The 16,244-nt window shown below is 32.0% G+C and overlaps 2 protein-coding genes across 3 annotated transcripts in view; one reads left to right on the forward strand and one right to left on the reverse strand.

Annotated features, from left to right (window-relative positions):
• Positions 1 to 104: 104 nt before the first annotated feature.
• On the forward strand, positions 105 to 5,404 carry LOC144854097 (serum paraoxonase/arylesterase 1-like). The gene is made up of 9 exons (XM_078712020.1): positions 105 to 246; positions 806 to 876; positions 1,147 to 1,202; positions 1,482 to 1,665; positions 2,251 to 2,371; positions 2,799 to 2,999; positions 3,415 to 3,496; positions 3,779 to 3,910; positions 4,436 to 5,404. The coding sequence occupies exons 1-9, from the start codon at positions 182 to 184 to the stop codon at positions 4,601 to 4,603; spliced, it is 1,080 nt and encodes a 359-aa protein (XP_078568146.1). The 5' UTR covers positions 105 to 181; the 3' UTR covers positions 4,604 to 5,404.
• A 2,935-nt stretch (positions 5,405 to 8,339) lies between these two features.
• The window catches only part of LOC144848147 (protein kinase C-binding protein NELL2-like), a 49,494-nt gene continuing 41,589 nt past the window's right edge, over positions 8,340 to 16,244 (reverse strand). For both annotated transcript variants that reach the window (XM_078704848.1, XM_078704841.1), the window contains 8 exons: positions 15,196 to 15,450; positions 14,435 to 14,554; positions 12,857 to 12,952; positions 12,293 to 12,433; positions 11,888 to 12,075; positions 11,361 to 11,531; positions 10,222 to 10,446; positions 8,340 to 9,852 (listed from right to left, as the gene is read on the reverse strand). In XM_078704848.1, coding sequence (XP_078560974.1) covers positions 9,808 to 9,852; positions 10,222 to 10,446; positions 11,361 to 11,531; positions 11,888 to 12,075; positions 12,293 to 12,433; positions 12,857 to 12,952; positions 14,435 to 14,554; positions 15,196 to 15,450 — 1,241 coding nt within the window. In that variant the 3' untranslated portion in view covers positions 8,340 to 9,807. The remainder of the gene's footprint in view (positions 9,853 to 10,221; positions 10,447 to 11,360; positions 11,532 to 11,887; positions 12,076 to 12,292; positions 12,434 to 12,856; positions 12,953 to 14,434; positions 14,555 to 15,195; positions 15,451 to 16,244) is intronic.

Consider the following 16,244-nt stretch of genomic DNA (forward strand, 5'->3'; position numbering starts at 1 on the left):
AATTTATTATTGGCATGGATAGCGTTTCATGCATGACGCGGTCGAAACGCATGAACGAACATGACAAACCTGTATCTGTACTTTGTCCTTTGCGATTGCGTTGCGATACCAGACCACCACCTCCCTGGGAAGATTCTACAGATATATTTTTATAACCTAGGCCTATTTCAAAACTACAATCATGCTAAAAGCAATTGTAGTTGTTGGTGGGATAGCTATCATTTTCCACCATATTATCACACTAGGGTAAGCGTTTGTGGATCGCCTTGTTTTGTTATGTAAAATGTGTTAAGCTAGCTAGCTTCACCCGTCCCATATCTTCCACTCGGCAAGCAGTGGAAGATCTAGACCTAGATCATGGAGTTATAACTCCATGCCTAGGCCTAGATTTACTTAACTTCCGCCAACTGTGCTCTGTGCTGCATATATGGTCCTCTAGGTTAGCTAATGAAATTAATAAAATGCAAAGAAATTAAGCTATTGAAATTTATAATGTTTCATTATGGTTTTAATGTACATTTTCTGTCGCGTTGTACAAGCGGGGACTTCCCTTTGTTTTGGCTTTTATGAAGCGGGAAATTCCCATTGTCTTTACATTAGCAAGACGAAGGGAATTCCCCTTTTCGTGATTTTTCTTTAAACAATTGATAACAATCTCTGACTGTAGCCTACTACTATATTTTAATTAATTTATATACTGTACTTTTACAGAGTACTAATCTTTGGGAAAAAATGTACAACCTTATGAAGTTTGGGTAGTACGTATTTAGTATTAGGCCTTAAATTTGTAACAATTTTTTTTTAGTATCATCATGGGCTATCATAAAAGCATTTACAACCACAGACCAGGACCATGTAGGGTGGTTCCTGGTATCGGTAAGTTTCATTCAATAATGGAAAAAAGAAGTACTAATATGTATGCCTATATAAAAGTCTGTTGCTATCTTATAGTAAATATTTTATAGCATTAGTAATGTTGATTAGTCATCAGATTCATAGCAAATAGTGTATGCCTACATTAAATTCCTGCTGGTGGTAACAGCATATACTAATAACATAAATAAATATGAGACTTTGGGCCCATCATCATATTGGCCTAACTATTATTAATTAGTATTAACGGTACTAAATTACTTTCTTCAACAGTAAATGGTTCAGAAGATATTTTTGTTTTACCAAATGGACTTGCACTCATTTCATCAGTGAGTTTTAATGATTTCTTTTTTTGTTTTGTACCATTTACCAGTTAACGAATGGCATATCATCATTACCAAGTTTTTTAAAAAATTACATTTTTCAATATTTAATTTTAGATCCTACCTAATTGTGTTTAGCCAGTGAGCGCTCTTAGCCGTTACATCACTGAATATACTGTACATATCATTTCAGAACAAATGTAGTTAATTCATTTACAGATATTCTTTTGTTGTTGCTTTTCTATTTTTAAAGAAAATTTAATTATTAACTTTTTTTTTTCAAAGGGAATGGACCATTTCCATATTAACCCAAATACAGATTTAATCATGCATGGTTTCAAAGGTCAAATATACTCGTTTGATTTTAACCAACCAGACAACCCCGCCAAGGTCGTTCCTATTGAGGGAAGCATTGATAAAACTAAGTTTAGACCTCACGGTATAGATGTCTGGCATGATAAAAAAACTGGTAATTTAGTTTGTTTATTTTAAAAGAAATGAATAACTCAATGTAACTCTATGAAACTATGACATTCTAGTTCAATCAATCATTCCATTCCAACAGTCATTGCTCATGGCGCTGCCAAAAATATCAGAAAATGTGAGTTTTGAGTAGTGAGTGTTTGTTAGTTCAGGTATATGTATGACATGCCATGTGTGCCAAAATGTGAAAGTGCTTTTTCAGCATAGTTGCTAAAATTATGCATTTAGCAGTACCAAAAAGATTGTATTAAATATAATTTGAAATAGGGAAATAATATAATATAATAATAACAGAAATTTATATAGCGCCAATTCAAAAATTTATCAAAGGCACTGTGTGAGAATGAAGCAAGGTTTATAAATATTCTGAAAAGGTGTGTCAAGTGGATTTGGTGAGTTGCGAATAGAGGCTTTAAAGGAAAAGGCACGTTTTGGTTTTGTGTTGAATGGTAACTGCTAAGTGAAATTTTGAAGTTAAATATTGTAATTCCCTCAAATTACCCACTTCCCTTGCCAACTCCACCCATGTAAATGCCTGAAATGTTTCTAATTAACATTTTTTTTTTTCAAGGACTTGTACGATTGTTTGCAGTAAACCATGGCATAGAGGACACTATAGAAGTCTTTGATTTTGACCAAGATAGACTTGTACTCAAACACAAACAAACATACAGGCATAAGTTAATGATAAGGTATGACCTTTGGCCTTTTGAAGATATTTTTCAAAGATCAAAACAGCCTAAAGCTCTATCTACACTCTCAAACTTTAGGTGACAAAAAAGTTTGATGTGCCCATATATGGACATGATGATGTTATATCACTACCATATTTAGGCATATCACTACCATATTTGGGCACATCACACATTTTTTGTCAAACTAGTTTTATAGTGTAGACAGAGGTTTAGAAAACATGCCCATAAAAACTGCTTTAGAAACACCAACAACTTTGATTGTCACAAAAGTGTTTACATGACATGGTCTGTTTTATTGGAGACTTAGAAAGCTACATTTTGGTTCGGAGGACATTTTTATCAAAATGCTCATATTGCATAATTATATTGTATACTTACTTATAATTATTGTTATTAAAAGTGCTATTTTGAATTTTATATATAGTATTAATGACATCGTGGCAACAAGCAAAAGTTCATTTTACTTTACGAATGATGCTCTAAATCGGGAAGGAATTAAAAGGAAAATAGAATCACTTTTGCTTTGTGCTTGGAGTACTGTGGTCTACTTTGATGGCAAAGATGCAAAGATAGTGCTGGATAAAGGCCTTATGTATAATGGCATCAATACCTCACCAGATAAAAAGTAAGATTTGTAGTTTTTACTATATACATGCACCTTTCAATTCACGGCATGTGATTGGTTAATGGCCGGTCTATAGTTATTGCCATGCTCTCAAACTATAGACCGGCTAAACTGTGCATGTCCGTTTCCTCTATCTTCTTCAATACAATCGCATCCACATACGCATCCAAGCCTGCCTTGCTGTTAAGCTGGCTTTTTTATGTGACAAAAATGTGAAACGATGATGTCATCACTACCATATTTAGGAACTAGTTTGATAGTGTAGACAGAGATTAAGACTAATAAAAAATGTTTAAATACTTTAAATAAATATATTTAATCATTTTCTTGCTTCTAATGCAAATTTTATAATTTAATAACTTTTTATAGTTGGTAATCTATTAAATTAAATTTAAATTTTTATTTTATTTTTTAGATTACTTTATGTAAATCAATTAATTTCAAATACAATGTTAGTATACAAAAGAGAAGCAAGTAACACACTGAGTTTTGTAAAGGTAAGTTTAAGCAGATACATGGGCAAATGGAGTTGGGATGGGGTTGAAAAAGTCTTGGTTTAAGTTTCAATTGATAATGTTTATCATCATTATTATTTTTATTTATTCAGGCAAAAGATACATTTTACAAAATATAATACAAATCAACAAATTACAACAACGCAAGGAGAAAATATAATATCATAGTCACTAGCTGCCAGGAAAGCACAAAATCAGCCAATTAGGTGTTATTGGTAACGTTCTTTTAGTTTCAAAGTACATTAATATACTTTGTATTTTCAGTCAATTCATATGAAGAGCATGTGTGATAATATATTTGTGGATGAATCTGGTGATATTTGGCACGGTTGTCACCCCATAGGTCACAAATTCAATTCACATGCACAAGATTTTAGCCTTCCTACTCCATCACAGGTAAGCTGAACATTTCCAAATTAAAAAATTAGGACATTATTTTACGATTGTTTTTCTGTTTACTTGGAGTTTTCTTGAGTTTGTTGGCTAGTGTAGACTTCTGCAAACTTGGTTTTTGCAGTTTACCAACATTTTTCAACTGGTCAACTGGGCTATTCCTTCCTTCTCCCACCCCCCTCTGAAAACAGAAGATAAATTTTGCATACAAAATAGTCATAATGTACTTGTCAATTGTATGACCCACTATATGACCACCGAGAGAGGTGTGTTATTTGTCCGATGTGAGTCATACCATACCATGAGTCACCTGTGCGTCAAAAATATGATTTACCTTTAGGTGACCATGATGCACCCATTTTGACACACTGTGACCATGTTTATGATATGGTGGGTGGTAAGGGGACGACACACCATCGTTCATTGATGTGACGTATCTAGTTTTTAAATTTTGTAAATGACGCACCCATGATGCACCTCTTGTGGGGTCATATAGTGGGTTTACATATATACATTTTTTTCCCTTAGGTAATTCATGTTTCCACAAAATCAGCGCAAAATTATGCAATACGTGAGGTACTCAGTGATGACGGCGGTTTAGTGAAAGGATCGTCTGTAGCGGCGTATTACAAAGGAGCTATGTTGGTTGGCACGGTGATGGACAAAATGGCATACTGCCAAGTACAAGCGTTTTAATTGGTTAATCTATTTTGTAATTGTTTTTAATACGTTAATGTACTTTGAAATTGGGTTTGTAGAGTGGATCCAACATTTTTTTAATGCAGTATTTAAAGTGATGTATTCATTCTGAATGTAATTGAATGAGATATTAGTTCTACAGCTCTGTCTACACTTTTATTTATTTGACAACATGTGATGTCATATATGATGATGTCATATCAATATCATATTTTGGCATATCACTACCATATTTGCAAACATCACACTTTTTTTGTCAAACTAATTTGATAGTGCAGACACAGCATTAGGTACTAATACCCTTTTCACAACAACTAGCAAAACTCCGGAGACACTCCAGAGTTTTGACACACTTTTGGCAATTTTTCCAAAAAATCCATGTACTATAGTACACTGGGGCGTCAACTCTGGAGTTGTGGTTGACGTGAATGGTAAACTCAAGTTCAAAACCTCAACATTATGTGGTATTGTGTCCAGTTTCTTTCTACACCGCCTTATCCTGCCTAGTATTTTCAACAAGCTACTCATTAACATCTTGGTGGACTTGGATTTTTTTTTTCTTATTGGAAATTCAACCCGAGTCACGTGTCCTAGCCTCTTGGCTACAGCAACTCCCTAACTACTAATTAATACAGTATTATTAATTAGTCTGTAAAAAAAAAGTAGTTTATAATTGTATTTAGCTGTCAAAAGGAGGAAGTAAGGGCCCCTAGCGATATCGTTGTATCTGTTTTACTGATTACATCAAGACTGTTAATACTGTTATATTTTTATACTCTCTAATTTTGATTGAATTCATATTCTGTGCAATTTGTTTTTTTTGTACTGTATAAGGTAAACTTGCCCCAAGTCTGTAGGTATTTCGAGGCTTTTCGATGTTTGTCTGAAATACCAACCTCAAGTAGTACACGTATGAAACGCTATATATAATTTTTCGACAAAACTGGTTACAAACAAAAAATAGTACAGGGATTTTTTCCAAAAATGGCCAAATTTCGACCCTTTTTTCCCCGACAAAACTGGTTACAAACACTCTATAAGATGATGGTAAGGCAATATATGCGCATATATAGCAATATTATCGCATAATAACTGAATTTTAAAAAGTCGATATTTTGGCAATTTTTGAAAAAATCCCTGTACTATAGTACAGGGATTTTTTCCAAAAATGGGCAAATTTCGACCCTTTTTTTTTCCGACAAAATTGGTTACAAACACTCTATAAGATGATGGTAAGGCAATATATGCGCATATATAGCAATATTATCGCATAATAACTGAATTTTAAAAAGTCGATATTTTGGCAATTTTTGAAAAAATCCCTGTACTATAGTACAGGGATTTTTTCCAAAAATGGGCAAATTTCGACCCTTTTTTTTTTCGACAAAACTGGTTACAAACACTCTATAAGATGATGGTAAGGCAATATATGCGCATATATAGCAATATTATCGCATAATAACTGAATTTTAAAAAGTCGATATTTTGGCAATTTTTGAAAAAATCCCTGTACTATAGTACAGGGATTTTTTTCCAAAAATGGGCAAATTTCGACCCTTTTTTTTTTGACAAAACTGTGGTTACAAACACTCTATAAGATGATGGTAAGGCAATATATGCGCATATATAGCAATATTATCGTATAATAACTGAATTTTAAAAAGTCGATATTTTGGCAATTTTTGAAAAAATCCCTGTACTATAGTACAGGGATTTTTTAAAAAAATGGGCAAATTTCGATCCTTTTTTTTTTTCGACAAAACTGGTTACAAACACTCTATAAGATGATGGTAAGGCAATATATGCGCATATATAGCAATATTATCGCATAATAACTGAATTTTAAAAAGTAGATATTTTGGTCATTTTTGAAAAAAATCCCTGTACTATAGTACAGTGATTTTTTTCCAAAAATGGGCAAATTTCGACCCTTTTTTTTTTCGACAAAACTGGTTACAAACCCTCTATAAGATGATGGTAAGGCAATATATGCGCATATATAGCAATATTATCGCATAATAACTGAATTTTAAAAAGTCGATATTTTGGCAATTTTTGAAAAAATCCCTGTACTATAGTACAGGGATTTTTTCAAAAAATGGGCAAATTTCGATCCTTTTTTTTTTTCGACAAAACTGGTTACAAACACTCTATAAGATGATGGTAAGGCAATATATAGCAATATTATCGCATAATAACTGAATTTTAAAAAGTCGATATTTTGGTCATTTTTGACAAAAATCCCTGTACTATAGTACAGTGATTTTTTTCCAAAAAGGGGCAAATTTCGACCCTTTTTTTTTCTCGACAAAACTGGTTACAAACCCTCTATAAGATGATGGTAAGGCAATATATGCGCATATATAGCAATATTATCGCATAATAACTGAATTTTAAAAAGTCGATATTTTGGCAATTTTTGAAAAAATCCCTTATAGTACAGGGATTTTTTCCAAAAATGGGCAAATTTCGACCCTTTTTTTTTTTCGACAAAACTGGTTACAAACACTCTATAAGATGATGGTAAGGCAATATATGCGCATATATAGCAATATTATCGCATAATAACTGAATTTTAAAAAGTCGATATTTTGGCAATTTTTGAAAAAATCCCTGTACTATAGTACAGGGATTTTTTCCAAAAATGGGCAAATTTCGACCCTTTTTTTTTTCGACAAAACTGGTTACAAACCCTCTATAAGATGATGGTAAGGCAATATATGCGCATATATAGCAATATTATCGCATAATAACTGAATTTTAAAAAGTCGATATTTTGGCAATTTTTGAAAAAATCCCTGTACCATAGTACAGGGATTTTTTCCAAAAATGGGCAAATTTCGACCCTTTTTTTTTTCGACAAAACTGGTTACAAACACTCTATAAGATGATGGTAAGGCAATATATGCGCATATATAGCAATATTATCGCATAATAACTGAATTTTAAAAAGTCGATATTTTGGCAATTTTTAAAAAAATCCCTGTACTATAGTACACGGATTTTTTCCAAAAAGGGGCAAATTCCGACCCTTTTTTTTCGCCAAAACTGGTTACAAACACTCTATAAGATGATGGTAAGGCAATATATGCGCATATATAGCAATATTATCGTATAATAACTGAATTTTAAAAAGTCGATATTTTGGCCATTTTTGAAAAAATCCCTGTACTATTATAGTACAGGGATTTTTTCCAAAAATGGGCAAATTTCGTCCCTTTTCTTTTTCGACAAAACTGGTTATAAACACTCTATAAGATGATGGTAAGGCAATATATGCGCATATATAGCAATAATATCGCATAATAACTGAATTTTAAAAAGTCGATATTTTGGCAATTTTTGAAAAAATCCCTGTACTATATAGTACAGGGATTTTTTCCAAAAATGGGCAAATTTCGTCCCTTTTCTTTTTCGACAAAACTGGTTATAAACACTCTATAAGATGATATTAAGGCAATATATGCGCATATATAGCAATATGATCGCATAACTGAATTTTAAAAAGTCGATATTTTGGCAATTTTTGAAAAAATCCCTGTACTATATAGTACACGGATTTTTTCAAAAAATGGGCAAATTTCGTCCCTTTTCTTTTTCGACAAAACTGGTTATAAACACTCTATAAGATGATATTAAGGCAATATATGCGCATATATAGCAATATGATCGCATAACTGAATTTTAAAAAGTTGATATTTTGGCAATTTTTGAAAAAATCCCTGTACTAATTCTGTTGTTTAAACCAACGATTCCACTTATTTTTTTTTAAAGATGAAATAGTATTTTTAATCAAACACCACGTGACCCACAATTTACCAATCAAATGACAAGAATATATTTAGGTGTGTTATAATATTGTTTATTAAACTTTTCTACACAAAATCTTTTTTCCACAAGTTTTTTTTTCACGCCAGTTTTAGCAACAGATTCCTTTGTCCAATTCGGGTCTTGGAGTAAACAATACTTAAGTTATTAAACTTTTCTAAGACTTTTCTCACGAGTTCAAACATATGACTTATGGTATTTCCATATAAATACACTTAAGATGACATACACAAAAATTGTCACTCAGTGTATTTTTCTATTTATATATATCTGTACATAGCTAAACAAATTAGGATTTGATCTACGTAAATATTCAATTATTATATAATCTAGAAAAAACGATTAAAGGCTCTGATTATGACTACATGGACTTACAAAGGACTGGGTACAAAATAATAAATGCTCTTAAAACATGAACGAAAGTATTTCTAATGATAAAGATACCAGAATATTTTTATTCCAATACGGAGACAAAAAATATGAAGCAAAATAGATACAATCCAAACCAATCCACCCGATTGTCAGTACATTATCTACTGTACATTATGGCACTATTCTATGATACATCTTACTATGGCACTTGTGAGTACTGTCCAGGCGGGCCTTAAATTGCAGTGCAGTGGTGTTTGAATCATCTCCGTCTATTTTTTATTGTCATTAACGGGTTGTCTTTGGTTAGCCTATTTCCTGTTCAGCTAGATCATTTTTAATAAATGTGGTATTATATATAAATGTAAGTTACATGTGGGTAACATGTGGCCAACATGTAAGTTACATGTTGTTACACATGATTCTATTAATTTTAATGGAAGGTTTAGGTTTAATGATAAACTTTCTCATACTCATAGAATTTGTATACAATACTAATTGTAGAAAATCAACTAAGCAATTGGTCTTTTTTATCGCTTCAGTAACTATTGTACAATTTTGGAATTTGGCACTGTTGCACAAGCTGTCACAATGTTTGCGATCATTTTGCAGATGATTTTAATCTTATCAATGCATCATTTATTATAATATCTTTTCTTTTATTATCAAAACTGGACTACTACTACATGGCTCTCTGCTAGAATTACATAATTACAAAATACTTATTTTAACATTTAACATACATGGTAAAGAAACATGAGATACATAATCATATCACCTTAAAACACATCTTTTAAAATTCACACCAAATATCATTTTGAAATAACAAAACTGGTATTATAAATGTACATATTTATCTATTTGATTTACATTAGGGAAAAATACATTTCATTTCTTTTCCTAAAGATACTAAAAAATATAGGATCCTTCAATCTGAATGACGTATGCAGCCGGCTGCCTCTCCATCATTTTTTACCCTTGCCTCATCATCCACGGTATTTTTCTTATGGAGCACACGCGCTACTGTACATGCAGCACACGTTTCCATCCTGAAAACAAAAAAAATTTAAACTTGTTAATTTAACAATGAAACATATTAAAATAACTAAAATATATATTGTAACCTAAAAAACAACATTTTTTGTTGAATAGTCCATTTTAATGTCACAATAAGTAATCCATTTGAGCAAAATTATAATTTAAAGAGAAAAAAAAAGTCATTATTCAGACATTTTTGTTAAATAACAGCTTATTTTGTCTTCTTTATTTATATAAAGCGAAATCCTTATTTTTATTTATTTTTTCCTGGCGAAAGTGATTAACTTGAATAAAACTACAAAATAGCCTACTCAAAGTTTGATGTTTTACGTTTTTGGGGGATACATTACATACAAAAATAAAAGAAGGGACACACTAACCAGGCAGACACACTCTGAGCAACGATCATTATCCATAAACCAGCGTTCTTTGTGTTCAAAAGTCTCAACTCCTTGTTGGCAGCTGGCTGTGCCGTCGGTCTTGCTACTCAAAGACGAACACTCATCATGTTCTTGACATTGAGGGCAGCATTGTCCGAACGGTGTGTACGTATTCTCGCAGTTTATACGTGGGCAACTCTTAGCAGAGCATGTTATTGTGCTGTTCTGTAAATTAGAAATTTAAACTTTGGTTTCTTGATACTGTATTATCTGAACGTATGTTTGGTATTGGAAAGATATATATAATACATTACTCCTTTCTTATACAAGGAGATCCACTGAATAAATTCAGATAAACTAAAACGGTAGTGTAGGGCATAAGATAACTCAAAATAAAGAAACACATATATAGAGAATTCAATTTTAAGAAAATTATAAAATTGATCGAAATGTGTATTCTGTCTCTTTCATTTTACATACCGTAAAATATTAAACACTAAAAAAATATTCTCCCATCAACTCATAAAAATACTTTGTAGATATGGACTCAAAATAAAAGTGGTTTTTTAATATTACAAAAAAATTGCGCCATGAATGTTAATGTCAAAGGAAATGAAAAGATGTTTTTAAGATGAATTTAATTAAAGAAACTATTTGCCTTAGAGAAGACGAAAAGGTTAATTATATCTGATATCCAACAATAAAGTATAAATATTGAATGTCATGCCCACACAAGAAAATGGATTCTTACACATCTTATAATTCAAAATATTATTATGTATGACTATTTCTAAATTGTATTTATTTATTTTCAGTCACATTTAACAACGGGAAAATGGATTAAAAATAATTATGTTATATTTACAAGAAATATCCCAAACTAATGCTACCTGATTATACGTACTGTATCTATAATACTACAGTATCATAGGAAAATTCTGTGATACAGCGTCACATATGTATCACATGTGATACCTGTGTATATGCCATAAACCTAACATAACCACATGTGAAACCTGTGTATATGCCATAAAACTGTAACATATGGGGCACATGTGATAGATATGTGACACAGAGTTTGCTTATGTGGACATAAGGGTATAGAGATATAGTAGAGATACTGTGAGTATATTACTTACCGAACATCTGCACTTCTGGCAGGCATACTGCCATGTATCGTCATGTTCATAGATTATTCCCAGCTCCTGGTGGAGACATCTGCCATTGGCGGCGCACTCTGGACAGCAATTGAGGTCCACGTTATTGCTACTACAATCACATATGATCTTGGAACAACTGGTTACACCATTCTAAAAGAAAGAGACAAATAAAAATGTATTACTCTAGGTACAGTGAAAATACTGACAAATATTATAGAACACCACAGTGCAATGCAGACTTACTTTCTAAAAATATAAATATTTGTATACTTTATCAATTTATTTATATAATAAGAATGGTTCTTGTAGCGCTTATTTATATCTTTCTAGAAATTACAATTTAAATATTCAATAATTTCTATAAACAAGTTACAGTGTATTTCATGATGCGTGTTATGATTGAGTTGGAAATTGCTAGAAAGGTACATATTTTAGACATCACTGACTTAATTAATTTTATGGATATGTTTAATTTTCTAAAAAAGTTCATTTAATTAATTACTTACATTGCAAAGACAGGAGTGACAAGCGTCTGGAGTCCAACTGGCTTGATCTTTGAACTGTTGCCCTCCGTAGTGACATTTGCGGCTGCACGAATCTGAGGTGGCGCACTGGCACGAATAGCTCCCTTGGTCGTTGTCACAGGTCGTGTCAGACGGGCATGAGTGCACGTTATCCTTGCATTCGTTAATATCTTTAAATGGAGAGGTCAAAGTTCATTATGGTTTATTTCATTCAGAATTCAAAATTCTGTGTATAAATGGATAAACTCATTTCCGGTGGAGTCCTGTTTCTACTCTTGAAGGTCTCAAATGATAACATAAAGTATGATACAGTTTATCCATACTGTAATTGGTGAGTTACTTAATTAAAAATTAATATTTAAAAAAAAACCAGTTTTGACCCCTGACCTTCACATTGTTTCCCCTTGTTGTTGTCTGTCGATGGACTGGTGTAGCCCTGTTTGCAATGACAATAGTAGCTTCCAGGCAGGTTGACACAAAAAGACTTGCTAGTTCTACAGCCATGGTTTCCTTGGCATTCATCAATGTCTGAAGAAAATAAAAGATGTTCGATTGAATTAGCAATTCATATGGGCTTGTCCAACAACTATTTATAGATAATTTTAATATGCAATTTGAATGTCACATATAGCTATTCACTTTGACCAAAAACCGGATCGAAAAACAAATTATTTACTAAAAAAATGTAATTTAAAGCAAAATTACAGACAATGGTTTTTGGTTAGAATTAAACTTTTCTTTGTCTTTTTATAAGTGAAATAATTAATTTTGTTTTTTTTTTTTACAAAAGTGAATAACTTTTATTAAAACTGCAAAATGGCCTATCTTCATTTTTCATGTTTTTGGAGGACAATACATCTTTAATATACTGAATTTAATAATATTTAAGTAAGTGAATGTTATTTTCTTATTTTACTGCTATTGCTTTTCTAATAATAGCTGAACACATACCTGTCTGGCATTGATCGCCAGTGTAGCCATCAGGACAAGTACACACACCAGGTGTATTACATCTACCTCCGTTCTCACAACTTGGAGAGCACACAGCTGAAATGAGATCATCCTTTATTAGAACGACTGACTACAGTAATTGGATGATCCAAAGCTTTGTCTACACTATCAAACTTTATGTGATGTGCCCATATATGGACATGATGATGTCATATCACTACCATATTTGGGCATATCACTACCATATTTGGGCATATCACTATCATAATTATTTGGCCACATCACACTTGTTTTGTCAAACTAGTTTGATAGTGTAGAGAGAGCGTTAGATCATGGAGGTATAAAATAAAAAATAAGGGGGGCATCTTTAACAATTGTACTGTACTCACACCTCCATTTCTTTCAATATTTAAATAATAATAATAATATATCAATCAATAATAAAATATTCATAGGAACAAAATGTGATGATGAAAATATTAAAATATTGAATACCATTATGATGGTGTGTAGGCCTATATATTATAGTTTTTTATGTATATATTTGATTCATAATTCATTTTCCCTTGTGGGAATGCTACCAATTCACTTCAGACAATATATAATCTCTATTGAGGGACACCTTTGGGCCCCAAACAAGTGTAGTAGGCCTAGGGTTCTCATCTGTAAAGTGGTTGGTAATAGTGTTAAAACATATACTTCTTGCTCATTTCAAGGGAAAATGTCCCCTTAATAGGGGTGTCTTCTGAATAGGGGTGTCTTCTAAATAGGGGTGTCCCACAGGAGAGGTTTTACTAGCGTAGCCTAGCTATGCAATCCTTTTTAGACCACATATTAATCATTGCTATGAATGATCCTTATTTGTAATAATACTGTTCCTAAAGCGTATTTCAATCCATACATCACACTTCAGTGGCGAATCAAGATACGGTAATCTTAGGCAAGCTTCTGATCTGTGTTATTCCATCTGCTCCTAACAGGGATTACACAACTGTTGGAATCAGGCTGAAGTCGATTCTGACATGTACGACCTACATTTAGTTGAATTATGTATTGTGTCTGCTGCCACCAATATTAGATTAGTCTATTACCGACATTAAGCGAGTCTGACGAATGTATGACTTAAAAGTCTAGGTTCTATATGGTGATTCGGCCTAATATTGGTGGCACACATAGCGTTTCCAATGATATCCTAACAATTGTTTTCAGGGTAGAAATGATTACATTTTGGCAATGGTTTGTTTTCAAAAGGATGGCTATAAATGTAATGATATACCGTGATCTGTACACTAGTTTACTTTCTTAAACTTAAAGTTGAAAATATGCTATGAAACACTACTATACTAATGTACATAATCACATATAAATGGAACTTAAAATACCATATTAAGGGAGGAGGATCACTTTCAGGGCCTAATAAAAAAGTGTCCCTTTATAGGGGTTTTCCCAGAATAAGGGGTTGCTGTATTTTAAAAACCTTTCCCCTTATTCTATTCACAGGAAAAACCTAAAAAAGTGGGTGTCTGCAAGGAGGGGTGTCTGCAAGGAGGGGTGTCTCCAAGAAGGAGTGTTACTTACGTAGGCAGATGATACCATCTCCTTCGTATCCGTCTTTGCATTCACACGTGTAGCTACCTACGGTGTTAGTGCATTTGCTGTTTCTACCACATGTGGTATCTATCTTACATTCATTTATCTCTGAAATAAAACATTGACACATTAATGTTTGTTGGAGAAAGACACATGATACTGATAGAAGGTCATAGTGATAGAAGATAGTAGTTGAAGAAATGTAGACAAAATGGAAGCTCTAAAAATTACCAACTTCTAGTATAAGATATCAATGATGATTAAAACTGGGAATATGATTTTAATTCATAAAAAAGTATTCCAAAATTTAAATCATTTAGCAATGCCTTTATATACAATACACAGATATATTATAAGGAAAAATTCATAATATTGATTAATTTTGTTGTTGAATATGCCATAATAGTTATTCCCTTTGACCAAAAATTGAAAAAAACTGTAATTTAAAGCAAAAAATACAATGGGTTGAATTTAAAAGTTGAAAACATTTTTTGCGGAAATGATTTATTAAAATTACAAAATGGCTTATTCAAAATCTGATTTTATCGATCCTTATTTTTCATGTTTTTGGGGGACAATGCATATATAATTGTATACATGAAAAATAATGTCTTATTTTATTATTTATTGAAAAAAAAAACTTCACTGTCATATTATCTTTTAATTATTAAAAAAAAAAGTTAATGTAATGATGTGATATTTTTTTTGATCACAATTTTAACACCTGTATGCAAATTAACAACACTTACCTGAGCAGCTAAACAAATCTTCTCTTTCAAATCCTGGTAAGCACTGACAAACGTACGAGCCTACGGTATTGGCACAGGTGGCACCATCGTGGCAATGATTGCCGTATTCTCCTCCTACTGTCTTACATTCATCAATCTCCATACATTCACCATCTTTTTCTTTAAATCCATCTTGACAGATGCATTCATGTCCAAAGTCCATGTTGTGGCAAACCTTGTCATTTGAGCATGTAGCTGTTGCGCAATAATCATGACCTACACAACAAATTTACATATTTGATTATTTACACCTGTATGGACATATTTATTCAAATAATATTCAAATTAGCAAATTTTTTCATTTGAGCATGTAGATGTTGAGCAATAATCATGACCTACACAACAAATTTACATATTTGATTATTTACACCTGTGCGTAAATATATAATAATCAAATTAGCAAATCTTATTATTTGAGCACAGTAATACTACATAGCATATTTACATAATTTGATTATTATACACCTGTACGAACATATATTCAAATTAGCAATCTTATAATTTAAGCATGTAGCTGTTGCGCAGTAATCATGACATGCACAACAAATTTACATATTTGATTATTTACACCTGTATGCAAATTGAACCTGTCATTATTCATAGCATATTTACATATTTGATTATTTTACCCCTGTATGGACATATGCAAATTAGCAAATCTTATAATTTAAGCATGCTGCAGTTACATAGTAAGTCATGACCTATTTACACAGATTTCCACCTGCATGGACATTTATTTAAATAATATTCAAATTAGAAAATCTTATCATTTGAGCATGTTGCTGTTGTGCAGTAATGACCAACACAACAAATTTATATTGACAAAATGATAATCCAGTATTTTTTTGTTTTTTTGCGAGTCAGTTACAATCTTCAAATTTGTGCAAACTCTTAATGAATAATCAAGCATGCATTCAACTAAACCATTCATCAATCAATCTATTTGTACATGATACAAATAAGCCTAATGTACACATACTCCCTATAGGCATAACACCTCATATGCCCCC

Source organism: Antedon bifida, chromosome 1, assembly GCF_963402885.1.
Source record: "Antedon bifida chromosome 1, ecAntBifi1.1, whole genome shotgun sequence".
Taxonomy (NCBI): domain Eukaryota; kingdom Metazoa; phylum Echinodermata; class Crinoidea; order Comatulida; family Antedonidae; genus Antedon; species Antedon bifida.

Excerpts from the sequence above, each read along its gene's own strand:
- LOC144854097 (XM_078712020.1), top strand. The coding sequence starts at position 182 with ATGCTAAAAGCAATTGTAGTTGTTGGTGGGATAGCTATCATTTTCCAC. Across the intron at positions 247-805 it reads CACCATATTATCACACTAGG|TATCATCATGGGCTATCATA; the intron begins GTAAGCGTTTGT and ends ATTTTTTTTTAG. Across the intron at positions 3,000-3,414 it reads AATACCTCACCAGATAAAAA|ATTACTTTATGTAAATCAAT; the intron begins GTAAGATTTGTA and ends TTTATTTTTTAG.